Source organism: Sphaerodactylus townsendi, linkage group LG02, assembly GCF_021028975.2.
Source record: "Sphaerodactylus townsendi isolate TG3544 linkage group LG02, MPM_Stown_v2.3, whole genome shotgun sequence".
Lineage (NCBI taxonomy): Eukaryota > Metazoa > Chordata > Lepidosauria > Squamata > Sphaerodactylidae > Sphaerodactylus > Sphaerodactylus townsendi.
In genome coordinates, this window is record NC_059426.1 from 105,273,176 (window position 1) to 105,294,615 (window position 21,440).

Sequence of the window (21,440 nt, forward strand, 5' to 3'; positions counted from 1 at the left end):
TCAGTATGCCAAGACACTTCACACCTTCCACCACTGATAAGAGCCAATGGAATTCCTTTACACTGTTCTGAATGATGACTTTGTTCCTACTGAGCTTCTACAGCCCAATTAGCCTACATTCTTGATGTAAACCAACCTGATTTGTCTCCGATTACAAGCACAAGAAAGTGATTGCTTTAGAATTCTTTTGACAGTTCCCAGTACAACAAAAAGGCACGCAGAACCTTATGAACAGAAAATTATGAATAAGTATAACAAGCTCAAGAAGTGAAAGACTTCACAATGAAACAAAAATTAATAAGCTTACAACGCTAATTCAAAGTTCCCAACTGCTCTAAGCAAAAGCATAGCCAATATTCTTAAGTAAGTTAAAAAATATTGAAATTTTTGAGTATAAAAAAGTATTGAAGCATTGACAGAATATTCTGGATGATTATAAAAGCACTTTCACAAATGCGGAAAAGCACACTTTCAATCAACTTTCCATTGCCCTTTGCAACTGAAACAGCAATATCCACTTGTAAATTATCACTAAAGTGCACTGAAAACGCATTATTCAGTGTGTGTTAATACCACTTAACAGGCAAGTCTTCCCCCAATCCTCAAAGGAAGTACAAGAATGCAATATGAAAAAACTTAGAGGACAAGTCTAAGAACAGCCTTGGCTGAAAAACTTACTCAGCAGGCCCAATGTTCTTCCCTCCATTTCCAGAATAGATCACTCCAAGGTAATCCAGTGACCTTATAATTTTATAATTATCTAATCTGGAGGAACTGGGTTTGATTCCCTGCCCTGCCACTTGAGCTGTGGAGGCTTATCTGCGGAATTCAGATTAGCCTGTGTACTTCAACACATGCCAGCTGGGTGACCTTGGGCTAGTCACAGTTCTTCTGAGCTCTCTCAGCCACACCTACCCAGTGGCATATCTGCAATGGAGACATGGGGAGTCACATCGTATCTTAGAGACCGCATCACCCCATATGTCCCTACACGGCCTCTCCGATCCGCGGAGGCCAATTTACTGGTGGTCCCTGGCCCTTCAGTGGTGCGGCTGGCCTCCACACGGGCCAGGACCTTTACGGCCTTGGCCCCGGCCTGGTGGAACGCTCTTCCACCAGCTGTCCGGGCCCTGCGGGACCTTGGGGAGTTCCGCAGGGCCTGTAAGACGGAGCTGTTCCGCCGGGCCTTTGGAGGAACCAGCCGCTAATAGTGCCCCCTTTCTTCGGCCCTTGACAACTGGGCCACCTGTCATCCAACAAGACTCGCCATGCCTCCCTCTCTGAGGGGGGAGGGATTTTTATTACTGGAATGCTGGACGCCACTTTAATTTAATTTGTTGAGTTTTATAATTGAAATAGGAATGAAAACTTTTTATCGCTGCCTTAAATTACTACTTATTTTATACTGTATTTTATATGTTGTGCACCGCCCAGAGCCCTTCGGGGATGGGGCGGTATATAAGTCCAATAAAATAAATAAATAAATAAAATAATTTTCTCCACTCCTGACAAAAATACTAATGTACACTTTTACAATGCTATACAATACAGAAAAGAGGTACGTATCAAAATACATGATATGGCAACCAGTGCCAGATCATGGGTGCACTCCTATACTTGCAATCAGATGTACATCAGCCAAACTCACTTTAAACAGCTCTTGCTTGCTTGTTGAGGCAAGGGAGTGTTGCAAGTGGTGTGTGTGTGTGTGTGTGTGTGTGTGCGTGAGTGCGTGCGTGCGTGCGTGCGCCCTTGATCTCTAGCTCCATATGAAAAATTGCCGTAGTGATTAACAGCAGGTGTATCTAATCTGGAGGAACTGGGTTTGATTCCCTGCCCTGCCACTTGAGCTGTGGAGGCTTATCTGCGGAATTCAGATTAGCCTGTGTACTTCAACACATGCCAGCTGGGTGACCTTGGGCTAGTCACAGTTCTTCTGAGCTCTCTCAGCCACACCTACCCAGTGGCATATCTGCAATGGAGACATGGGGAGTCAAATGTCCCCAGGCGCGTTTGTGGTTTTTTGTATTTTTAGTGTGTTTTGTGTTTTTGGCCTGTGGGGGTCAGTTTTTAGGCTAGCAGCACCAAAATTGTAGATTTTTTTGGGAGACTCTCCTGATGATATCACCCAGGTTTGGTGAGATTTGGCTCAGAGGGTCCAAAGTTATTGACTCCCGAAGTGGGTGCCCATCCCCCATTGTTTCCAATGGGAGCTAATAGATGGGGCAACACCTTTGAGGATCCAGGACTCCCTGAACTAAACTTCACCAAACCTGGGTGGTACCATCAGGAGGGTCTCCTGAAGATACTCTGAAATTTTGGTGCTGCTAGCTTAATAATTGCACCTCTGACAGCAGGCACTCCCCAAATTACCCCAGATTCTCCTTTTAAATCCACCCCCTTCGACATGGATTTAAAGCGAGAATCTGAGGTCCCCAGTTTAAACATTGAAAGTGATGCTGTTTCAGGGTGGGGGATAATCCACCCAAAAACAGAATCACTTTCAATGTTGTTTAGCATTAGACCCCAGATTTTCCCTTTAAAGTGGATTTAAAAGGAAAATCTGGGCTCCCTAGTTTAACCACCATTGAAAATGATGCGGTTTGGGGGTGGATTCTAGCATCACTTGTTTAAACTAGGGAGCCCAGATTCTCCTTTTAAATCCACCTTAAAGGGAGAATCTGGGGTCCCCAGTTTAAATAACATTGAAAGTGTTTCCCCCAATTGGGGGGACTGAATACAACACCATAAAATGTTTTCACAGCAATAATAAAACATTTTGAAAGCATTTTGAAAACGTTTTCAAAAATTTTTATTTTGCTGTGTGGCAGATTGCTGTGTTCATATTTGTGAGTTGGGGCATGGGGTGGTGACTTTGAAACGACCTGGTGTAAAAAATCATTGTTTGGTCACGGTGGGGGAAGACGACCGCCCATTGGGGGGCACAAAACTCAGATTTTGTCCCCGGGCTCCATTTTCCCTAGATAACACCTCTGCACCTACCTCACAGGTGTTTGTTGTGAGCGGGGAAGGGAAAGGAGTTTGTAAGCCCCTTTGAATCTCCTTACAGGAGAGAAAGGGGGGATATAAATCCAACTCTTCTTCTTCTTCCTATGATACACAGTTCTGTGGGCACAACGATTTCTGACTCAGGGCACAACTTTCTCACCTCCCTCTCCTGTGAAATGGTGCCTTAGATGAATGTCTTATTTTCAGTTTATACCACATGAAGCATTATTAATTCACTGAATACACTATTGTGAGGTGACATTCGGCACAGCTCTTAGAGCACCAATATGGCCAGAAGTATGTCATTTTGTTTGCAGAGACTTTTATGTAGATGATGCATTAAAATCTACATCTACACTACAAGAAGCAACTGACCTTCTCAGAAACACGCAACAGTTGTTAGCCACAGCCAACATAAGATTGTTTCAAACAGCCCAGAAGTGTTGCAAGCCTTTCCCAAAGAAGATAGAGCCAAGGGAATGGAAACCTTAGAATTCAGACAAGAATTTTAACCAATACAAGGAAGCCAAAGTTTATGTTGGAATGTTGTGCAAGACAACTTCACTTTTCGAGTTCCAGATACACAGAAAAGCTTCACATGAAGAGAAGTGTTATCTACCATTAACAGCATCTATGACCCTCTTGGACCCTGTTGTTATCCAAAGAGTGTGTTTGCTGAGAGAGTTAACCCAAGACATAAAGGACTGGGATCAACCTCTGTCAGATCTTGGAAAGTCCAGATTGGAAAACTGGAAATCAACACTTGTACCCTTGGAACATTTTAGCCTACCAAAGAGAGATGTATTTATCTCGCCTAGATGTATTTATCTCGCCTCCCCTTTCCCTTGCATGCCACCCCTCCCTCTCCCTCCCCTCCCTTGCATACCACCCCTCACTCACTCCACTCCACTCCCTCACTCCTCTTTCTTTGCATATTCATCTCTATAACAGCATACTTTCTTCTGTATTTGCAGGAGACAATTTTAAAATTCCAACTGGACGGGGGTATAATGTTCTAAAATATGGGAAATAGTGTAATATTACAGACTTTTATCCCAAATAACACACTGTGCAATTCTAATCAATGTTAGTTTTTACAAAGTTATAATTAATTCAAAGTTTTAAAGGAAGGAGAATACAACTCCAACCCTAAAAACAAATATTCACAGGTATTCAACAAATGCTTGTTGTTTTTAATAACAGTAAAACAAGTTATTAATGAAGGCTTCCAAGGTATGCAATAAAATATGGCTTTATAAAATAATCCAAAATAAAAGACTCTTCTCATAGCTTGATGAAAACTGGTCATTAACCGCAGAACTACTAAAAGCAGTTGAGGATCACTTAAAGAAAAGGGGAAAGTGGGCTGCTTAAGCACATAATACCTTATAAAATTGTAGAAGTGGAGATTTTTGTAGACAAACTAGGGATTTCCAGGATGTTCACCCATCTTAGAGTTAGGTTTCTTTTAAGTGAACAAAATACTTGACTTCGTTCATACTAAGGTAGCCTTGTCATGTTTGGTATTATTTTATTTCCTTGACCAATGTTGCATCTTGACACCATTTTTTTCTCTGTCTTTAATTCCCCTCTCCTCAGACTCATTTTCTCTTATTAAAGTTTAATCCTACCTGCTTTAATTTACCAGCATTCATGACATTCAATCAGATGCAACATTGATGTCACGAATAAAATCACAATAGCAAAAAAGCTCAAACGATAATATACTGAGAACAAAAAGATAATAATAGTATTGAAACAACATGAATATTAATGTGCACAATAGTACTGAAAATGCATTTCAACATTGAAGAAACCAAAAATGCCCTAATTGAAATAGTTTTCCACCGGAGTCATGATGACACCCAAATGCAGCTACCTGGCAAACTGGAGTTTATTTCTTCCTCACACTCCAAGTCAGAGTTAAAACACATTTAATTTTGGTTTAGAACCCAATTCTGCTTTGGAACAGAATAAACTTCTGTTTGTCCAGCAACCCACATTTCGACATCATGATGAACTGGGATTAGTTGAAGAGTTCCCTCTTCAATTTCTGCAGAGCTGATTAATTAGGGCACGTGCCGATATAACCATTAATTGGGTTTAAGCTTATCATAAATAAACAGAGGTTTGTTCTTAATGTCTGAATGTGCCATGCATTGATCTTAAGACATCAAAAAAATCTTTCCTACCTGGTGAATCTCTTGCCATCCATTTTCATCTTTGCATCCAACAGTAGCATGTTCATGAAGTAACAGCTCACAACAGTAAGGATCTCCCCCAACTACAGAAGTATGATACAGTGGGGTCAGACCACAGCTATCTTTGTAGTTTGGAGATGCTCCAAGTTCCAACAAAATCTGTAAGTAAAGAAAATTTTTGAAGAATGGATAAGCATAAATTATAATGTAGACTAAGAGCTAAATAAAGTGGTCTATATAACTCATAGCCCTGACCTGGATAGCCCAGGCTAGTCGGATCTTTTCAGATCTTGGAAGCTAAGTAGGATCAGCCCTGGTAAATATTTGGATGGAAGATCTCCAAGGAAAACTAGGATCATGTGACAGGGAGGCAGGCAATGGCAAACCACCTCTAAACATTGCTTGCCTTGAAAACTCTACAGGGTCACCATAAGTTAGATGTGACTTGACAGCACTTTCTACCACCACATATACCCTGTTTCCCCAAAAATAAGACCTACCCCGAAAATAAGCCCTAGCATGATTTTTCGGGATTTTTGGAGGATGCTTGAAATATAAGACCTACTCCAAAAGTAAGCCCAAGTTACAGACTCCCCAGTGCATCTGATCTGGTCACGTGGGGGGTGCAAAATCATGGAAAAAAATAAGACATCCTCTGAAAATAAGCCCTAACACATCTTTTGGAGCAAAAATTAATATAAGACCCTGTCTTATTTTCAGGGAAACATGGGTAATTCACATCTTTCCAATACACATTCCTAAAGTGCATACTTGAAGAACAATCATAAATGGAGTTACACTCTTCTAAGTCCTTTGAAGTCAATAGGCTTAGAAGGGTACGACTATGTTGAAGATTGAACTCCAAGGCTGCAGTCCTATACATTCTATGGGCAAAACTTCTGGAAGGGAAAGGAGCAAGTGATGGCTGAGACCTCCTAAAATAAGAGTTCTTTACAGCTCAAAACATCACTATTCCCACAAGATAGAAACAAAGTAGGAGATCGAATAAGCCAGTGTGGATGAACAGACAGCTTTATGATGAGCTAAGAAAGAAAAGGAAATATTCAAGAAATGGAGTTATGGACATACCTCTAAAGAAGCGTATCAGAAAGTTGCTGGGCACTGTAGGTCAGTTATCAGAAAGGCCACAGCTCAGAGTGAGCTGAGGCTGACCAGAGAGGCTCACTACAACAAGAAATGCTTCTTTAGATATCTGAGAAGCAAATGCAAGATAAAAGAGGCAATAGACTCACTGTTGGGTGAAAATAGAGACATTCGGACTGATGACAGAAAGAAAGCAGAAAGACTCAACGCCTATTTGTCTCAGTTTTTTCCCCCCTGGAGAAGATAACAGGCTCATCTAGAGATGGTAGTAGGCAAGCCACAGCATCTTGGCTGCTGGTTGGCATGGACAGAGTGGTTGTTGAAAGTCATCTAGATGCCTTAGATTTGTACAAATCATCTGGTTGGGATTGAACACAACCAAGAGTACTCAAAAAAATTATAGGAAGCTTGCAGAGCAATGGTCTTCAAGACCTCTTGCAGGATGGAATATGAGCCACAAGACTGGAGGATCATGAATGTTATCCCAACCTACAAAAAAGAAATAAGGGATGACTTATGAACTATAGGCCAGTCAGTCTAACCTGTGTCCAAGGAAAGATATTACAGCAGATTTTAAAGTGGTCAATCTGTGGACATCTGAAGGACAGTTTGTGGATCCAGGGAAGTCAGCACAGATTTGTTCCTAACAAGTCCCTCTAGACCAACCTCATTTCCCTCCTTGATTGACTGATGAACTTACTGAATTGTGGGAATGTCATCAACATTGTTTACCTTGATTTCAGTAAAGCTTTTGACAGGGTCCCACATGATGTTCTGATAGGTAAGCTGGAGCAGTGAGACTACACTCTAGGACCGTGGTGGCGAACCTTTGGCACTCCAGATGTTATGGACTACAATTCCCAACAGCCCCTGCCAGCATGGCCAATTGTAGTCCATAACATTGTAGTCCATAACATTTGGCATGCCAAAGGTTCACCACCACTGTTCTAGGACCTGGTTGGTGAACCACACCCAAATAGTATTTCTTCTGATTGGAGGAGATGCCCCGTGTGGTGCCACAGGGCTCAGTTCTGAGCTTGATACTTTTCAATATTTTTTATAAATTATCTGGATCAGGGGGTGGAGGGACTACTCATTAAATCTGTAAATGGCACTAAATTGGGAGGAGGAGTGTACACTCTGGAAGATAAAAATAGAATTCAACAAGATATGAGAACACTGGGAAAGTGGGAGGATGTGAACAGATGCAATTCAACAAAGACAAGTGCAGAGTTCTATATCTACATAACAAAAATGAGAATCTCATGTACTGGATGAGGGATGCGTTTCTGGGTAACATTGTATGAACAAGATCTAAGGATATGGTGGACTATAAGCTGAATATGAGCAATCAGTGTGTTGCAGTAACAAAAAATGTAATACAGTATTGGGGTGTATCAATGTGGGCATAACATTCAAACTGCAAGATGTCATAATCCTGCTGTTGGTCAGATCACATCTGGAGTAGAGTGTACAGTTCTTTTAAAAAAGGAATACAGAAAGAATGGAGTGGGTACAGAGGAGAGTGACAAGGATGATTGGGGACCTGTAGACCAAGTCCTACAATAAAAGGCAAATGTTTAGTTTGCAGATAAGGAGGTTTGGGGAAACATGAAGCTCTCGAAGTATTTGAAAAACTGTAACTTAAAAGAAGGCAGGAAGCTGTTCCTGTTGGCAGCAGAAGATAGGGCTCACAATAATGAGTATAGATTATAGGGGGAGCGGTACCAACTGGACATTTCTCAGTAAATATATAACAGACCAACTTTCTTGGAATTATGCAGCATTGCAAGCAGAAAGGATCTACTTTCAAGTAAATATATTTAGGATTGTGATAGCAGGCGGCAGTCCTGAAACATAATTAGAACTAATTTTCAAGAATAATTCTGAGGTTTATTTCTAAATAAGTATTCTTAGACTAGAAACTAGGGAATATGGGATTCATTAATCAATTCTTTGTTATTACAAAGTGATAGGAGAGAGGCAATCTATATAAAAGTTGCAGAAGAAAATAAGAACTGTAAAAGATCCAGATTAGTGTTTAATGGCATAATATTAACACAACTGAATCTTGTGGTTTCCAATAATTCATATATTCTGTAGTTGTATTGCCACATGGTTCCTTAAAACACAGCAGGTTTCCAATACTGCTGAATTAAGGCATAAATTAAATTCATAAAAACAAAATCTGAAGTGCAAGTAGAACAGCAAAAATTGTTAATACCTAACAAATGGTATTAGAAACTAATATTCACTTTCAATTACTAATAAACAACTGTTACATTCTTCTCACTCCCTTCAGAAAGTTAACGAGGTAAAGTTTCACAACCTATGACAAAATGGACTCTTTGTTAAAAGCTGGTCCTGCAAGTTAATAGTCAACGGTAGAAACAAGTAAATTAAAACACCCATTGTGGGTTCTGAGAATTAACTTTGAGCATTTCCTTCATATAGAACCACATGCAATATACCTCTGAAAGAATTTACCTTCAGCGTTACTTGGTTCTTGGCTCTGGCTGCCTTGTGTAATGCTGTCATGCCATCTTTGGCTCTGTAATCTAAATGAGCTCCTCCATTTTTCAGAGCTTTGATCACTTCAACAGCATTGCCAAGTTGAGCTGCCAAAGTCAGTGGGGTTTCTAAAGTGGGCAAGAATTAAAAAGAAGCAATTAATTAGAGAATTCATATTTTTACTGATGGCACCATGTTAGGCACATGAAGCTGATTTGTTAAAAACAGATCCAGACTCCTCACTCACTAGGAGTATATTGTATTAGAGTTAATGAAGATTCGTATATTTTGTTTCTAACATCTATTTCATACCTCCGCTTTCTAAGTCATGATAGTTAGGATCAAGTCCTCGGTCCAGCATCTTTGTTATTTTTTCAACAGAGAGGTGGTGAATATGGTCCATAAATTTTCTCAGATTAGCCTACAAAAATATGAAAGATATTTTATTACTGTAAAATAGATATATTTCAGTTACAGGCAACATGCAAAATTGGTATATATCTGAGGGCATGTACATACACTCATGAAACATATAGTGGGCATCTGGGATCGAACACCTCCTAAATTGTCAGTTACCATCCTATGTACATCTGGATTACATGTTTCAAGCAGACAAATCTATGAATACATTGTATACCTCTTATTTATATATCTCAGAAAATGTACATTAGTAAAACATGGCAGCTGCAAAACAGGCAGGAAATAATGCAGACTAGCATCAGTACTTGTCTATGAGGAGAAAGTATAAATATATTTTCTGCGAAGCCACTGCTCAGCTTCTTAGTTCTCCTTTCCTGCTGAAAGTACATCTAACTGAAATAGATACATGATCTCCTTGTGGCTTTCCCCTCTTGTTTAGACAAAGTTTTTTTTTATTTATTAAACGGTTCACATTTTTAAGTAGTAACTCAAAATCTGAATTGTTCAGTTGTTTATGACTGGGGGAAAACTGCAATCCTACATACTTGAGTAAGTGCCATCAAGGCACAATCTATTTATGGTGATTCTAGTAAGGGGTTTTCAAAGTAAGCGAGGTGATTTGCCATTGCCTTCCTCTGCAGAGTCTTTCTTGGTGATCAGCAGATACAGATACAGTATAAGTACAGATACAGCTTAGCTTCTGAGGTCCAAAAATATTGGATTAAACCAAGCTGCCTTCTCTCCCTTACTTTAGACCAGTGGTTCTCAACCTTCCTAATGCTGTGACCCTTTAATACAGTTCCTCATGCTGTGGTGACCCCCAACCCTAACATTTATCCATTTTACAGATGGAGAACACTGATGCAGAGAGGCAACCCCTGTTAAGAACCACTGCTTTAGATTAATGCCAAGGACATCAGTGATCTCAGACTAAAATAATGCTGTGGTTCTAAGTGGATATTGATTAGATTCCTACAGCAAAGTATTATTTACAAAAGTGCCAGTCACTACCTACTGGTCTTAGGACCCAATCCAAAGTGTGGGGGGGGGGCTCAAATCCACCTATAGAGATGGCATTGTGCTGTGCCAATCGATTTGCCCTGGAATAATGGGTGCATTCTGGACACATGGCCTGGGATGGAGTCAACGTTAGTCAGCTTCCACCTGACCTTTACCTGTCGGAATACTGGCACTAAGGACTTGGACTTATGCCACCCTTTTGGGTGGTGTAAGTCCATAGAACCCAAAGGTTCTTTTGGTAGTGGGGAGGCTTGTTTGTTTTTTGCCTCCTCATGTGACCGAAAATCGCTCTTGAAGGCAGTGGAAGTGGCGCTGCATTGGTGCCATGTTCTGCTATAGGGGCTCTGGACAGAGGTGGAGCTACCAGGGGGCCTGGGGTGTGTGTTGCACCAGGCACATGCCTGGGCCCCCCCCCAAAAATCACACACACCCGTTCCTCCTTGGCACCCCCTCCCCCCGCACAGACACTTACCTTCCTGGAGCAATGCAGGCTGGAGAAGCAGCCTGTTCCCTTCAGGCTGAAAACGGTCTGGTGGGAACTTCACTTCCCATGAGACCTTGTGAACCCCAGGGTCTCATGGGAAGTGTAGTTCCCACCAGGCTGTTTCCAGCCTGAAGGGAACAGGTTGCTTCTCCAGCCTGCACCAAGGTAAGAGAGGGGGAGAGGGACAGGGTGCCGTTGGGGGGCGGAAAACTCAAAGCGCGCACCGGGCACACTCTGGCCCAGCTACGCCTCTGGCTCTGGATAGGGCTGAACGACTATTATAGCTTACTGTATGTTCTACCTATGTATCCCTGGTATATCTAGATCCTGATCTCTTGAAAAGAGGCACACTCCTTTGGATTAAGCCAGACAACTAACATTCAAATTCTGTTTCGCAGTGAAAGAACCACATTTTAAAAATATTTAAAATTCTCTGCTGCTGACCACTGGAATTGTGGAAAGGAAAGTCTCACTTTGAGGAGGAAAAAAATCCCACTCAGCTCTTTAGAAACCAGCTCACACCTGCCCTTCTGGAGGATAGATGTGGAAGGAGAAGCAAGCTGCATCTGGGGTAGGGAACGGAAGGCTGTTTGGATCACTCAAAAGGCTTTAATGCCCTCATCCGGCTATGTGACATGCTGCCACTTGCCCATCCTTAGGCTCAAGGAAAAATCCCTCCTAGTCCCAAACTGTGTTCCTTACGCAGCCTTGTGCTTAGAACTGGGACAAAACACCTTAGAACTCAAAGCATGGCTTCTTAGAGCCTTCAGATTCTGGCTCCGTCTTCACTACCTTCCATCTGAATGCTCCCTTATCTCCTTGATACTTCAGGACACGCAGGCTAACCCCTGGTTCTCCTTAATCGAGAGGAAGATCATATCCATTGGCTTGCCACTCGAATCACTCTATTTAATGTCCTGTGCAGAAGCGTTCAATACACTTAAAGACTGGCTTTTAGATCTGGAATTTGAACATTCACACCTAGCAGCCAAACGAACCTGCTCCCCTACACAATTCTTAATTCCATTTGAGCAGAACCGCATGTGCAAGGAGAGCTCTTACCATTGCGCAATTCAACGTTATGCCCTCTGCCCTATTAAAGGGTAGGTTTACTAACCTAGAAAAATCTGCAAGGTTATGCAGCTGCAGTGGTTGAAACCCTGGCCCACCAACTTTTGCACTGAACCAGATTTGTTAAAATCAGATCTAAATATATCAACTTATATTCTCTTTTCCAATCTGGGCTGCCAGATCTGATTAGGTTATCCTTATTGCTGAATAACTCGGACCCTAATCTTTGTGAAGAGGTCGCCAATTTTATTATGGAGATAGCTGAGAGTACCCAATAGTATGTATCTGTTATGGTCCTTTGGGGGCCTTTTGTTTTTATTGTAATTGTATTCATTTTGCTTTCCGATTATACCAATAAAGGCTAATGTATGTATATAAGAAAAATTCCTCATCATGAAAGGTGGGCAAAGAATCCTTGCTTATTTAAAGGTCCTGTTCATAAAACATTTCCTCCCAAGTCTATACAGACAGGGAGTGGGACACAAATTTTATTACCCTGAGTTTTAGAAATCTTCTCACAGGGTAAAAGAGGTCAAAATAAATCCAGAATTCCCAAGTTCAATTGTTCAGTTTTTCCTGTGGGAAAATGAGAAAAAGAGGCCAGGAGGAGCATAGAAACTTCAAGCATGCTCCGTTTTTTTTTCTCTAGGTACAGTTCCAGAGAGACCATATCATCTGAAGAAAGGCCGTAGTATTATAGGTGTCAAAATGTTTAAAGATCCTTGTGCATAATTCATTATAAGAGCTTCTTTTTCTGTTTGACTTCCAATCAGCCAAATAAACAGATGTACATTGGGTCACAGGCCATTAATATGCAGGCTGCAGCCTTCATTTTATTTTCTTTGGCATGTCATTAAAATTGGAGGATTTTAATGAAAGGTCAGTGATTACATTTGAGACTAGCACATTTTCTGCTACTTTAACACATTAAATGCTGTACAATAATTCTTCAGAATTGGGTGTACCTTGGTGTGTAGCTTGGCTAGCTGCTTTGCATCGGGATTAAATGGCCGATATACTCTTTTCTTGTACCTAAACTGAAAAGACAACCGAGAATTTCAATGTTATTCTTCATTGCAGAAATAGTTGTTTTTAAAAATTAATAACAGTGACCCAAACCTATCAGTAAATCTCTCAAGTGTTTTGAAAGTGAGTTAACATAGTAAGGAACTATGGAAACATGGATGTGTGGGCTTAACTCTCCCATAAAAATCAGTATGTTTTATCAATGGTTCATTGTCATGTGATTGTTTCCTGTATGGATTTCTGTTGGATAATACATTTAGACTTTCAAACTCTACAGGGCTCTTTGTTAGAGGAATCTCAAAAATCCCACACCATTAAAGGAAAATTCACATGAAATGAATTCAGTTCCTTACTGTGCAATTTCTTTTCCTCGATTCTAGTGGGCCATGTAGAAAAGACTGCATACTAAATGGGCCAAACATTACTATTATCCTGGACACAAAGGGATAGCAGCTGGGGTCAAATGGGACTCCCAACTCCAAACAGTCTCATTCTTTCCAATCCATTGCTAAGAAATTTTATCTAGTTTAGCTTGGTTTATTAGATTTATATACCGCCCTCCCCCAAAGGGCTCAGGGAGGTGAACAACAGCTGCAAAATGGCAATATCAACAGCATAACATTAGATAACAACCAGCAAAAACATAACATCAATAAACATAGAATAAATAACATAGCATTATAACATAGCATTCTAACTGAAGTGAATATAACATTTTAAACCTAGGATTATAACAATAGACATCAGCAATATAGCATCATAACATCACATAACAGTATCAGTAATCATAACATAAATTATATAAAGCAATAATACTCATAACAACAAACATCATTAGCAGCATAACAACAATAATAGATGGCGACTTTCTTTTTCAATAACATACTACAAAACAACACAGTGACCCAAGAACTAACCCCTGATATCAACTACAGCTATGTTAGCACAAAAGCCTAGCTTAATAATAAATCTAAATACAATAACATACCTCTAAGCTAAACATATACCTAAGCTAAACTAATTAACTCTACCTAACGCTAGCTGAATATGCAATAATACAATAAACACTACCAATATAACAACATCAAAGCAGGAGGGGGAGACCTAATACAATCTCACTAATTACATTCACTCCCGCCCCCCCCCCAATAAAGAGGCAACACCTAAAGCCAAACAGTCCATGTAAGTGTAAGGAACCCTGGAGCTTCAGGAGGTGGGGTGCCAGGTCTTAAGTTGTTATTCTGTCCAAAGAGTGGTGCTGGGCACATTAATAGTTATTCTATCTGATCACAAACTTGCCTTCCTTCTAAGGGTTGCCACCGCTGGCATGTTTTCCCTGGGACACACCCAATTTTGATTGCTGAGTAAAAAAACTCTCATGCACCCTTTGGGGGGCTCTGGCATTAAGCAAGAGCACCCCAGCCCAGCTGTGTGGAGAGATCTGCATTTTCGGGTCCAGTCAGTTTGTTGTTGTTGTTGCCAAGGGGTCTCTGCTACTGACCCCCTGGGCCAGGCCCACCCAAGAATCTCAGGGGGGGCCTCCAAGCTCATCACACAAAATACGCCTGCATTGCGAGGTAATAGCAGGCAAAAATAAAGGAGACAGGGAGAAGCCGCACCGCTCCATTCTCCTTCAGTCTAAAGTCCCACAATTCAATTATCCGGTTAGTTGGATAGTCAGGTGGTCCAAAATATAGTTCAGAAACATCCAAAATGCAAAGGGAGTGAAAAATTTAAACTTAACTATTCCTTGGGTTCTAAACATGTGATTTCACAGAAAATTAACCCAGCACTGCCCATAAGGGAACAGTCAGCACAGCCCATAAGGGAACAGTCCAAAGGCATAGCTCCAAGGGGGCGGGATGCACTGGGCATGTGCCCCTGTGGGGATGTGGAAAGGGTGTTCCGGGGGTGTTCTGGGGCGGGGCGGGGCAGAGGACGCACCAGTGCACCGGCCACTTTTCCCCCTTGCTATGCCTCTGGTCAGGTCCTTCAGCACAGATGAACAAGAATTTGGGTTGCAAGTGATTATTCCCAATACCACCTTCCTTCTCTCTCTCTTTTTTTTCTCAATCATCCTCTACTCACAGAGTAGGAATGTTTTCAAAACACACCTGCAGTAGCCCCCTGAAGGGTGGCACATCAACTACCATAATTATGTTTGAAAATTGAAAACAGTACAATTCTATATACTTTTCATTCAATTTTAAAAAATAACCTCACTTTTTAACAGAATTCCTTATTAAAATTCTGCCACAACTACTGTTCATGCTCTCAACATGCTACAATTTCCAAACTAGTAATTAGATATTGTGGCCCAAGACAAAAATAGACTTGAGTTTACTAGACATTATTCAAAAACGTCCATGTATGGCTGAGGAAAAGAAAGACTGTTCTGAAAAATATATTCATCCTTTAAAAGATATGTATTTGAGTGCCTAGGGGTGTAGAAGAGGATGGAACATTAGTACTGCCACTTTTCCTTCTAAAAATAAAGTACCATTGCCTTCTCTTGACTTCGCATCTCTCTCATGTTCCCTGAAAGACCAGAGCCATGATGCTTGGAGGAGATTCTCTATCTAGGTATTCCCTCCCAGTCCCCTAACTGGTTAGTTGTGTAATAATTTGCTCTTAGGACCAGAGGCGTTCCTCCCATTGGGCAAAGTGGGCAGTTGCCCAGGGCGTCATCTTGTGGTGGGCACCAAAAATGCAGGTTCGTTTGTGGGATTTTTTTGTAATTTTCCATTTTTGGCCTGCAGGGGGCACAGTTTTCAGGCTAGCAGCACCAACATTTCAGGAATTTTTCAGGAGACTCTCCAGACAATATCACTCAGGTTTGGTGAGGTTTGGTTTAGGGCCGTGGTGGCGAACCTTTGGCACTCCAGATGTTATGGACTACAATTCCCATCAGCCCCTGCCAGCATGGCCAATTGGTCATGCTGGCAGGGGCTGATGGGAATTGTAGTCCATAACATCTGGAGTGCCAAAGGTTCACCACCACTGGTTTAGGGGAGTCCCAAAGTGATGGACTCCCCTGTGTTGGGCGCTCCCCAAGGGAGTCTCCCATCCCCCATTGTTTCCAGCTCGTGAGCTAATGAGGAGATGTGGGGCTAAACCTTTGATGGTCCATAACTTTGGCCCCCCCTGAACCCAAACTTCACTCAAACCTGGGTGTGGTACCATCTGTAGGGATCTCCAGCAAAGATACTCTGAGAAATGTTGGTGTCAAGCATTCATACTGTAACTGAACCCCCCCTAGAATTTCCCCCAGATTCTCCTTTTTTTAAATCCAACCCCTTCCTGCCAATGCTTGTTTTCTTTTCTTTCTTTCGGCCCCTCTCAATGCCTTAATTAAAAGTGGGTTGTTAGTTGTTTATTATTAGCGGATTTGCATTATGGTTATTAGTTATTTGTATTATTAAATCCACCCCATTGGCAAGTATTGGATTTAAAGGAGAATCTGGAGGTCCCCAGTTTAAACATTGAAAGGGATGCTGTTTCTCAGGGTGGGGAAGGAATCCACCTCTTCGAAAATAGCATCACTTTCAATGTTATTTAAAGTTGGGGACCCCAGATTCTCCCTTTGGAAGGTGGATTTAAAATGAGCAATTCAGTTCTCTAGTTTAAACACCATTGAAAATGATGCGGTTTGGGGGTAGATTCTAGCATCACTTGTTTAAACTAGGTAGCTGGCATAACATTGAAAGTGATGCTGTTTCCCCCAATTGGGAGGACTGGATACAACACCATAAAATGTTTTCACAGTGCAATAAAACATTTTGAAAGCATTTTGAATTTTTTTCAAAAAAAAAATATTTCTGCTGTGTGGCATGGCCCATTGCTGTGTCCGTCCAGGATTTGTGAGTTGGGGCATGTTCTATAAATGATGGTGATTTCCTGAAAGTTCGACCTGGGTGGAAAAAATCATTGTTTGGTCATGGTGGGGAGGGTGGCTGCCCATGGGGAGCAATCAAAACCTTGTGGTTTTGCCCAGGGCTCCAGTTTGCCTAGATACGCCACTGCTTAGGAGCAGCCGTATAAAGAGGCTGTTGGATGGTAGGAAAGCAGCACTTAAGACTGTCGAAGAATCTACCCTATTATTTAAAAGGACTTATTACTATTAATGGGGTGTACACCCCATCCTAGAGGTTGTATGCAATCTTTTATTTCTGAAATACTTGTTAAATAAGAATAATAAAGATCCTGAGGCAGCTATGATATAGCATTTTGCTGGAGTACTCTGGATTTTGAATTACACTTTCCTTGGACTGTTTACTTGTTTTCAATCTAAACCCTTTCATCCATCAATCATAAATGGCTTCCCCTAATTTTCTTGCTCACATGGTGATTTAAATTTCCTTTCTTCTCTCCTTTGGGAGTCCAGAATTTGAATTTCTGAATGTCATAAAGCATTATAGAAGATAGCAATTGGAGTCTAATGGATCTCCATTAAAATTAATTTTTTGACAGCTTTAACCCCTCCCACCCCAAAGTAACAGCAAATAGGAAGAACAATAAAGAAATTTTTAAATGAAAGGGACAGCATCTTAGAGCAAAGAGCACCCTCTCGGAAGTGCATAATGTGGCCGGAAGGGTTTGGAATATAGCTCAGAGGCAGATTCCATTTAAATTAGGGAGCCGCTACACACACCAGTGTAAAGACACCAGTAGCTCCCTTGGGCCGCTCACACACCCCAGGTGTGTGGGTGGGTTTGGGAGCTGTCAGTAGTGGTCTGTGCAGCAATCCTCTGCATGAGGCACACCACTTTTTTTTAAGTATCTCTGTGTCCCTGCGTAGCTCTGTCAGGATGAGGGGACATGACCCTGTAGCCCAGGCAACAGGCCAGTGGGTCGGAGGGCAGGGGGCGTGTCACCTCATCCTGACGGAGCTATGCAGGGACATGGAGGTATGTTTTTTTTAAGCAGCGCCAGAAAAAAGCGGCATCCACCCGGTGCCATTTGCTTGGCACTGGGTGGACGCTGCTGTTTTTCATTTGCCTCGCTCATTCAGCAAGGCAACAAAACACCATTTGGGGCGGAGCAGTGCTGTCTCAATTTGGAGGCGGCAGCCATGGGAAGTCCCCCCCCTAGTGTTTTTACTGGGCCGACACCAGTGAAGTCAGCTTGCGCAGAATTTGCCACAAACACCAGTCTTTTTTCATTCAATTTTCCTTTTCTATCGATGTACATGTAATTATACATTCTTTGTATTGAGAAGTCTCCTGCTACACTTAAAGAACTATTTGTGAAATAGAGGTCACTAAGAAACTGGTGTATGTTATGTAATAATTTAGAAGTAAAACATTATTGTCTGCTTTTTTACTTCATGCAGTGGTTAACAGGGAAAAGAAATGGGAAGAACAAATCCTTGCCGTACAGTCCTATACAGGTTACTCCAGGCAAAACCTATTGAAATCAGTGGGCTTAGAATGAAGTAACTCTGCATAGAATTGCAAGAGAAGTCTACTGCAATAGCAACAAATGATCTCAGTCAGTTTGGTGCTTTTTATGTCAGCACTAGGCTTGGAGATTTGGATGCAACAAATACCAGATTTGGCCCCAATCTGGGTGAATTTGTGCAAAAATGGGCCAAATATGCCTTGCCCAAATATGAACAAATCTGAATGCAAGGTATTCGGGCTTTGGGGAGTGTTTTTAAGTGTTTTTTCACATTTCTCTCAGTTAGGGGCACAGTTTTAAGCTAGTAGCACTGGGTACCAGGGTAATATCTGAGACTGTCCTGATGATACCACTGGAGTTTGGTAACATTTGGTTCATGGGGGCCAATGTTATGGACTCCAATGCTGGGGTGCTCCATCCCCCCCATTGCTCTCCAATGGGAGCTAACAGGAGATGGGGGATACCCTTTTGAGAGTCCATAACTTTGGACCCCATGAACCAAACTTTGCGAAACTTGGGTGGTATCATCAGGACAGTATCTGGATGATATCCTGAAATGTTGGTGTCACTAGACGAAAACTGCACTCGGACAGGCACCCCAGGAAATTGGCCCAGATTCTTGGCTCCATTGTAGCCAATGGGGAATTTCTGAGTGTATAAGGAGGCTGCACATTTTTGAAGATAGAGGCACCAGACTTTCAAGGTGGCTCCAGGAGGCCCTGCTGGTAATAGCATCCAGGCTGGTCAGGAACTTTTCTTCTCTGGGGTTCAATTTTATGAGCCCCCAAAAAAAGACTTACTTCCCCTGTTCTAATACGAAGCTCACGGCTGCCAGTTCTCTCTGAACTTTTCTCAACCCACCTGCACCCCCACCCCCAGAAGCTAAAAGTTCACCAAGTCTGGATGTTGGCTACTCAGGAGTTCTCATATGGAGTCACCTTGAAAGCTCGGCTCTTTTATCTTCAAAAAAAATGTGCAATCAGGGCTTACACACTCAGAAATTCCCCAGAATCTGCCAGGCTCTTCAGCAAGTTCTTTCCCCATCACAGACTTCAATGGTGCTTGCTGTTATGCCCAGCTGGCTCTGTGGTAGAAATTTCAATGGGGGGTACTCTGATGGGAGTCTTGCTCTGGGTTGGGTCACTTATTTCCTGCAAGACTGCTGGTGTGAGTCTCCTGAAAGGAACCAGCCAAATTTGTTAAAGTTTGCTTGGGAGGGGCAAATGCTGTGGGCATCAGGTTCACCTTTAAATGACCTTTTGCAGCAGTGGCATTCAGCATGAGTAAACCTAAAAATCTGCGGGTGATGGTAGTCTCCATAGCAGTGGCTACATAGTCTCCATAGCAGCTGACTACATAGTCCCCTATCCTTCTGGGTTTGGACTACCTGCTGAAAAGTGCATTTCCAGGAGTGACATGCTTTGGTTTCCAAGTTGGATTTTTTTGCCCCTTGGTCTCTGGACTTCTTTGCATAGGCTGTTTCTAAAGCTGTCTCTAAGATCAAGTCTAGCACAGCTAAAAGTCAGCATTGAATAGCTAAGTCTCCTATGCCCTACACAAGTTGATCTCTTGGTATATCCACCAGCACGGTGACAAATGAACAACTGGATGCAAGGTGTTTAATTAAACTTAAATCACTGCACAATTTCTTTCTTGCACTGACAGGGGAGCTCACACTCAGTTATTCAGTTGCTGGACAGATATCAAACAAGGTCTTAAATGGAGTAGCTGCTTTACTTATATTCAAAGCTGAAATCCCAATGTTATACTCTTCCTGCTGTGCATAGGTTTCTCTCTCACTCTTCCTTTTTTTTCCCTCCACAGGGACAGGTTAGAGAGTCCCTGTGGGTACTGCAAGACTTCCTTCATGGATAGAGGCCTACAGCATAATTTGCCTGGTGGTGGCTACTGCTTTAGTTTTTGCTTCTCCCCACATCAGTGCCTTCCACAAGAAATTTAAAAAGGAATACCTTCCTTTTTTATACTCTGTAAGCTGAGCCTGGCTTACAAGTGCTCAGAACACAGCCTTCTGGTAGGAACCAAATTTTATAATATTTTAATCCTGTCCCCATCAGTTTTGTATATCTTCTGAAGAGCAGATTAATTCTTAAGCTACCAAAATAAGTGTATATGGAATAGGACCCAGGGTATTCCCTACTAGCTTTGTGCAGAGACTGTTTCCTGTTCATCCAGCATTTGCCACTAAACCAGCAGAACCTATTTCCCATTAAGCTTTCCAAGACAACTGTAAGCATAAATCATTTTCTTTAGGGAATTTTCTGCCCCCACCAGCACACGCCCGGTGCAAGGAGCCCACCCCTGCCCCCTTGTAGCTCAACCACTGAGTCAATGGGAATGCTACAGCAGCTAATTATACAAAATCCATTTACGTAACTATTACCAGTTCTTCATATCATCCCTAGCCCACTCCCAGGCTATAACAACTTGAAAAGCCCTTGAGATGCAAAAGATGTTTTGAATTCTTATATCTACATCTGCTACAGTTACCACAATATTTTCTGATATCCAAACTTTAAATAAAGTATTGTTTATTCAAGTACCTCCAATGATGGAACGCCTTTATTTACAGGTTGTGGATATTCCATAAGAAGTCGTTCCTCATCCAAAAACTTTCCATCTCTCCCATTATTCGCAGGCTGGAATAACCCATAATTGAGGACATCTTTCAAACTCTGATTCAATGTGCAAAGTATTCGCTGCTTGGCTACCCACACTGAAGCTTCAGGATTAAATCTAATACATTTCTGTAAACAACAGAAATGTATTATTATTAACATTCTTGTTATATTGTATCAAAATGTGTTACAAGGGAAAAACATTTACATGTGTTATGGATAGATGATCACCACAGATGAACTCAATTCAATATTTGGGAAGTATTCCTAAAAATTAATAACAATCATCACTGCAAAAAGAGAAGCGTTTAGCTCCCTTCACCTGAAATCTTCTTTTGATTTCAAAAATCAGGTTCTTTGTTTGGGAGGGGGAACTAGAATAAACAAACATGGTTATGTCCATCATCTCTAGCTTGATTCTAAGTTCTGTAACAATTAGCCACACAATAGCTAAAATAAAACTTCTGTTCATGAGAAATTAGTTAATTTACATGTTTGCTCCAACATGAGCGATATTATATCAGATAAATAATTTAAACAAAAATGTATTTATACTCA

The 21,440-nt window shown here is 41.5% G+C and overlaps 1 protein-coding gene across 1 annotated transcript in view; it reads right to left on the reverse strand.

Moving 5' to 3' along the window:
* LOC125425699 (SH3 and multiple ankyrin repeat domains protein 3-like) overlaps positions 1–21,440 on the reverse strand; it is a 398,055-nt gene that overhangs the window by 321,309 nt on the left and 55,306 nt on the right. Inside the window, exons 4-8 of the mRNA XM_048483225.1 lie at positions 20,808–21,011; positions 12,786–12,857; positions 9,138–9,246; positions 8,802–8,953; positions 5,202–5,369 (exon numbers count right to left, since the gene is read on the reverse strand). Coding sequence (XP_048339182.1) covers positions 5,202–5,369; positions 8,802–8,953; positions 9,138–9,246; positions 12,786–12,857; positions 20,808–21,011 — 705 coding nt within the window. The remainder of the gene's footprint in view (positions 1–5,201; positions 5,370–8,801; positions 8,954–9,137; positions 9,247–12,785; positions 12,858–20,807; positions 21,012–21,440) is intronic.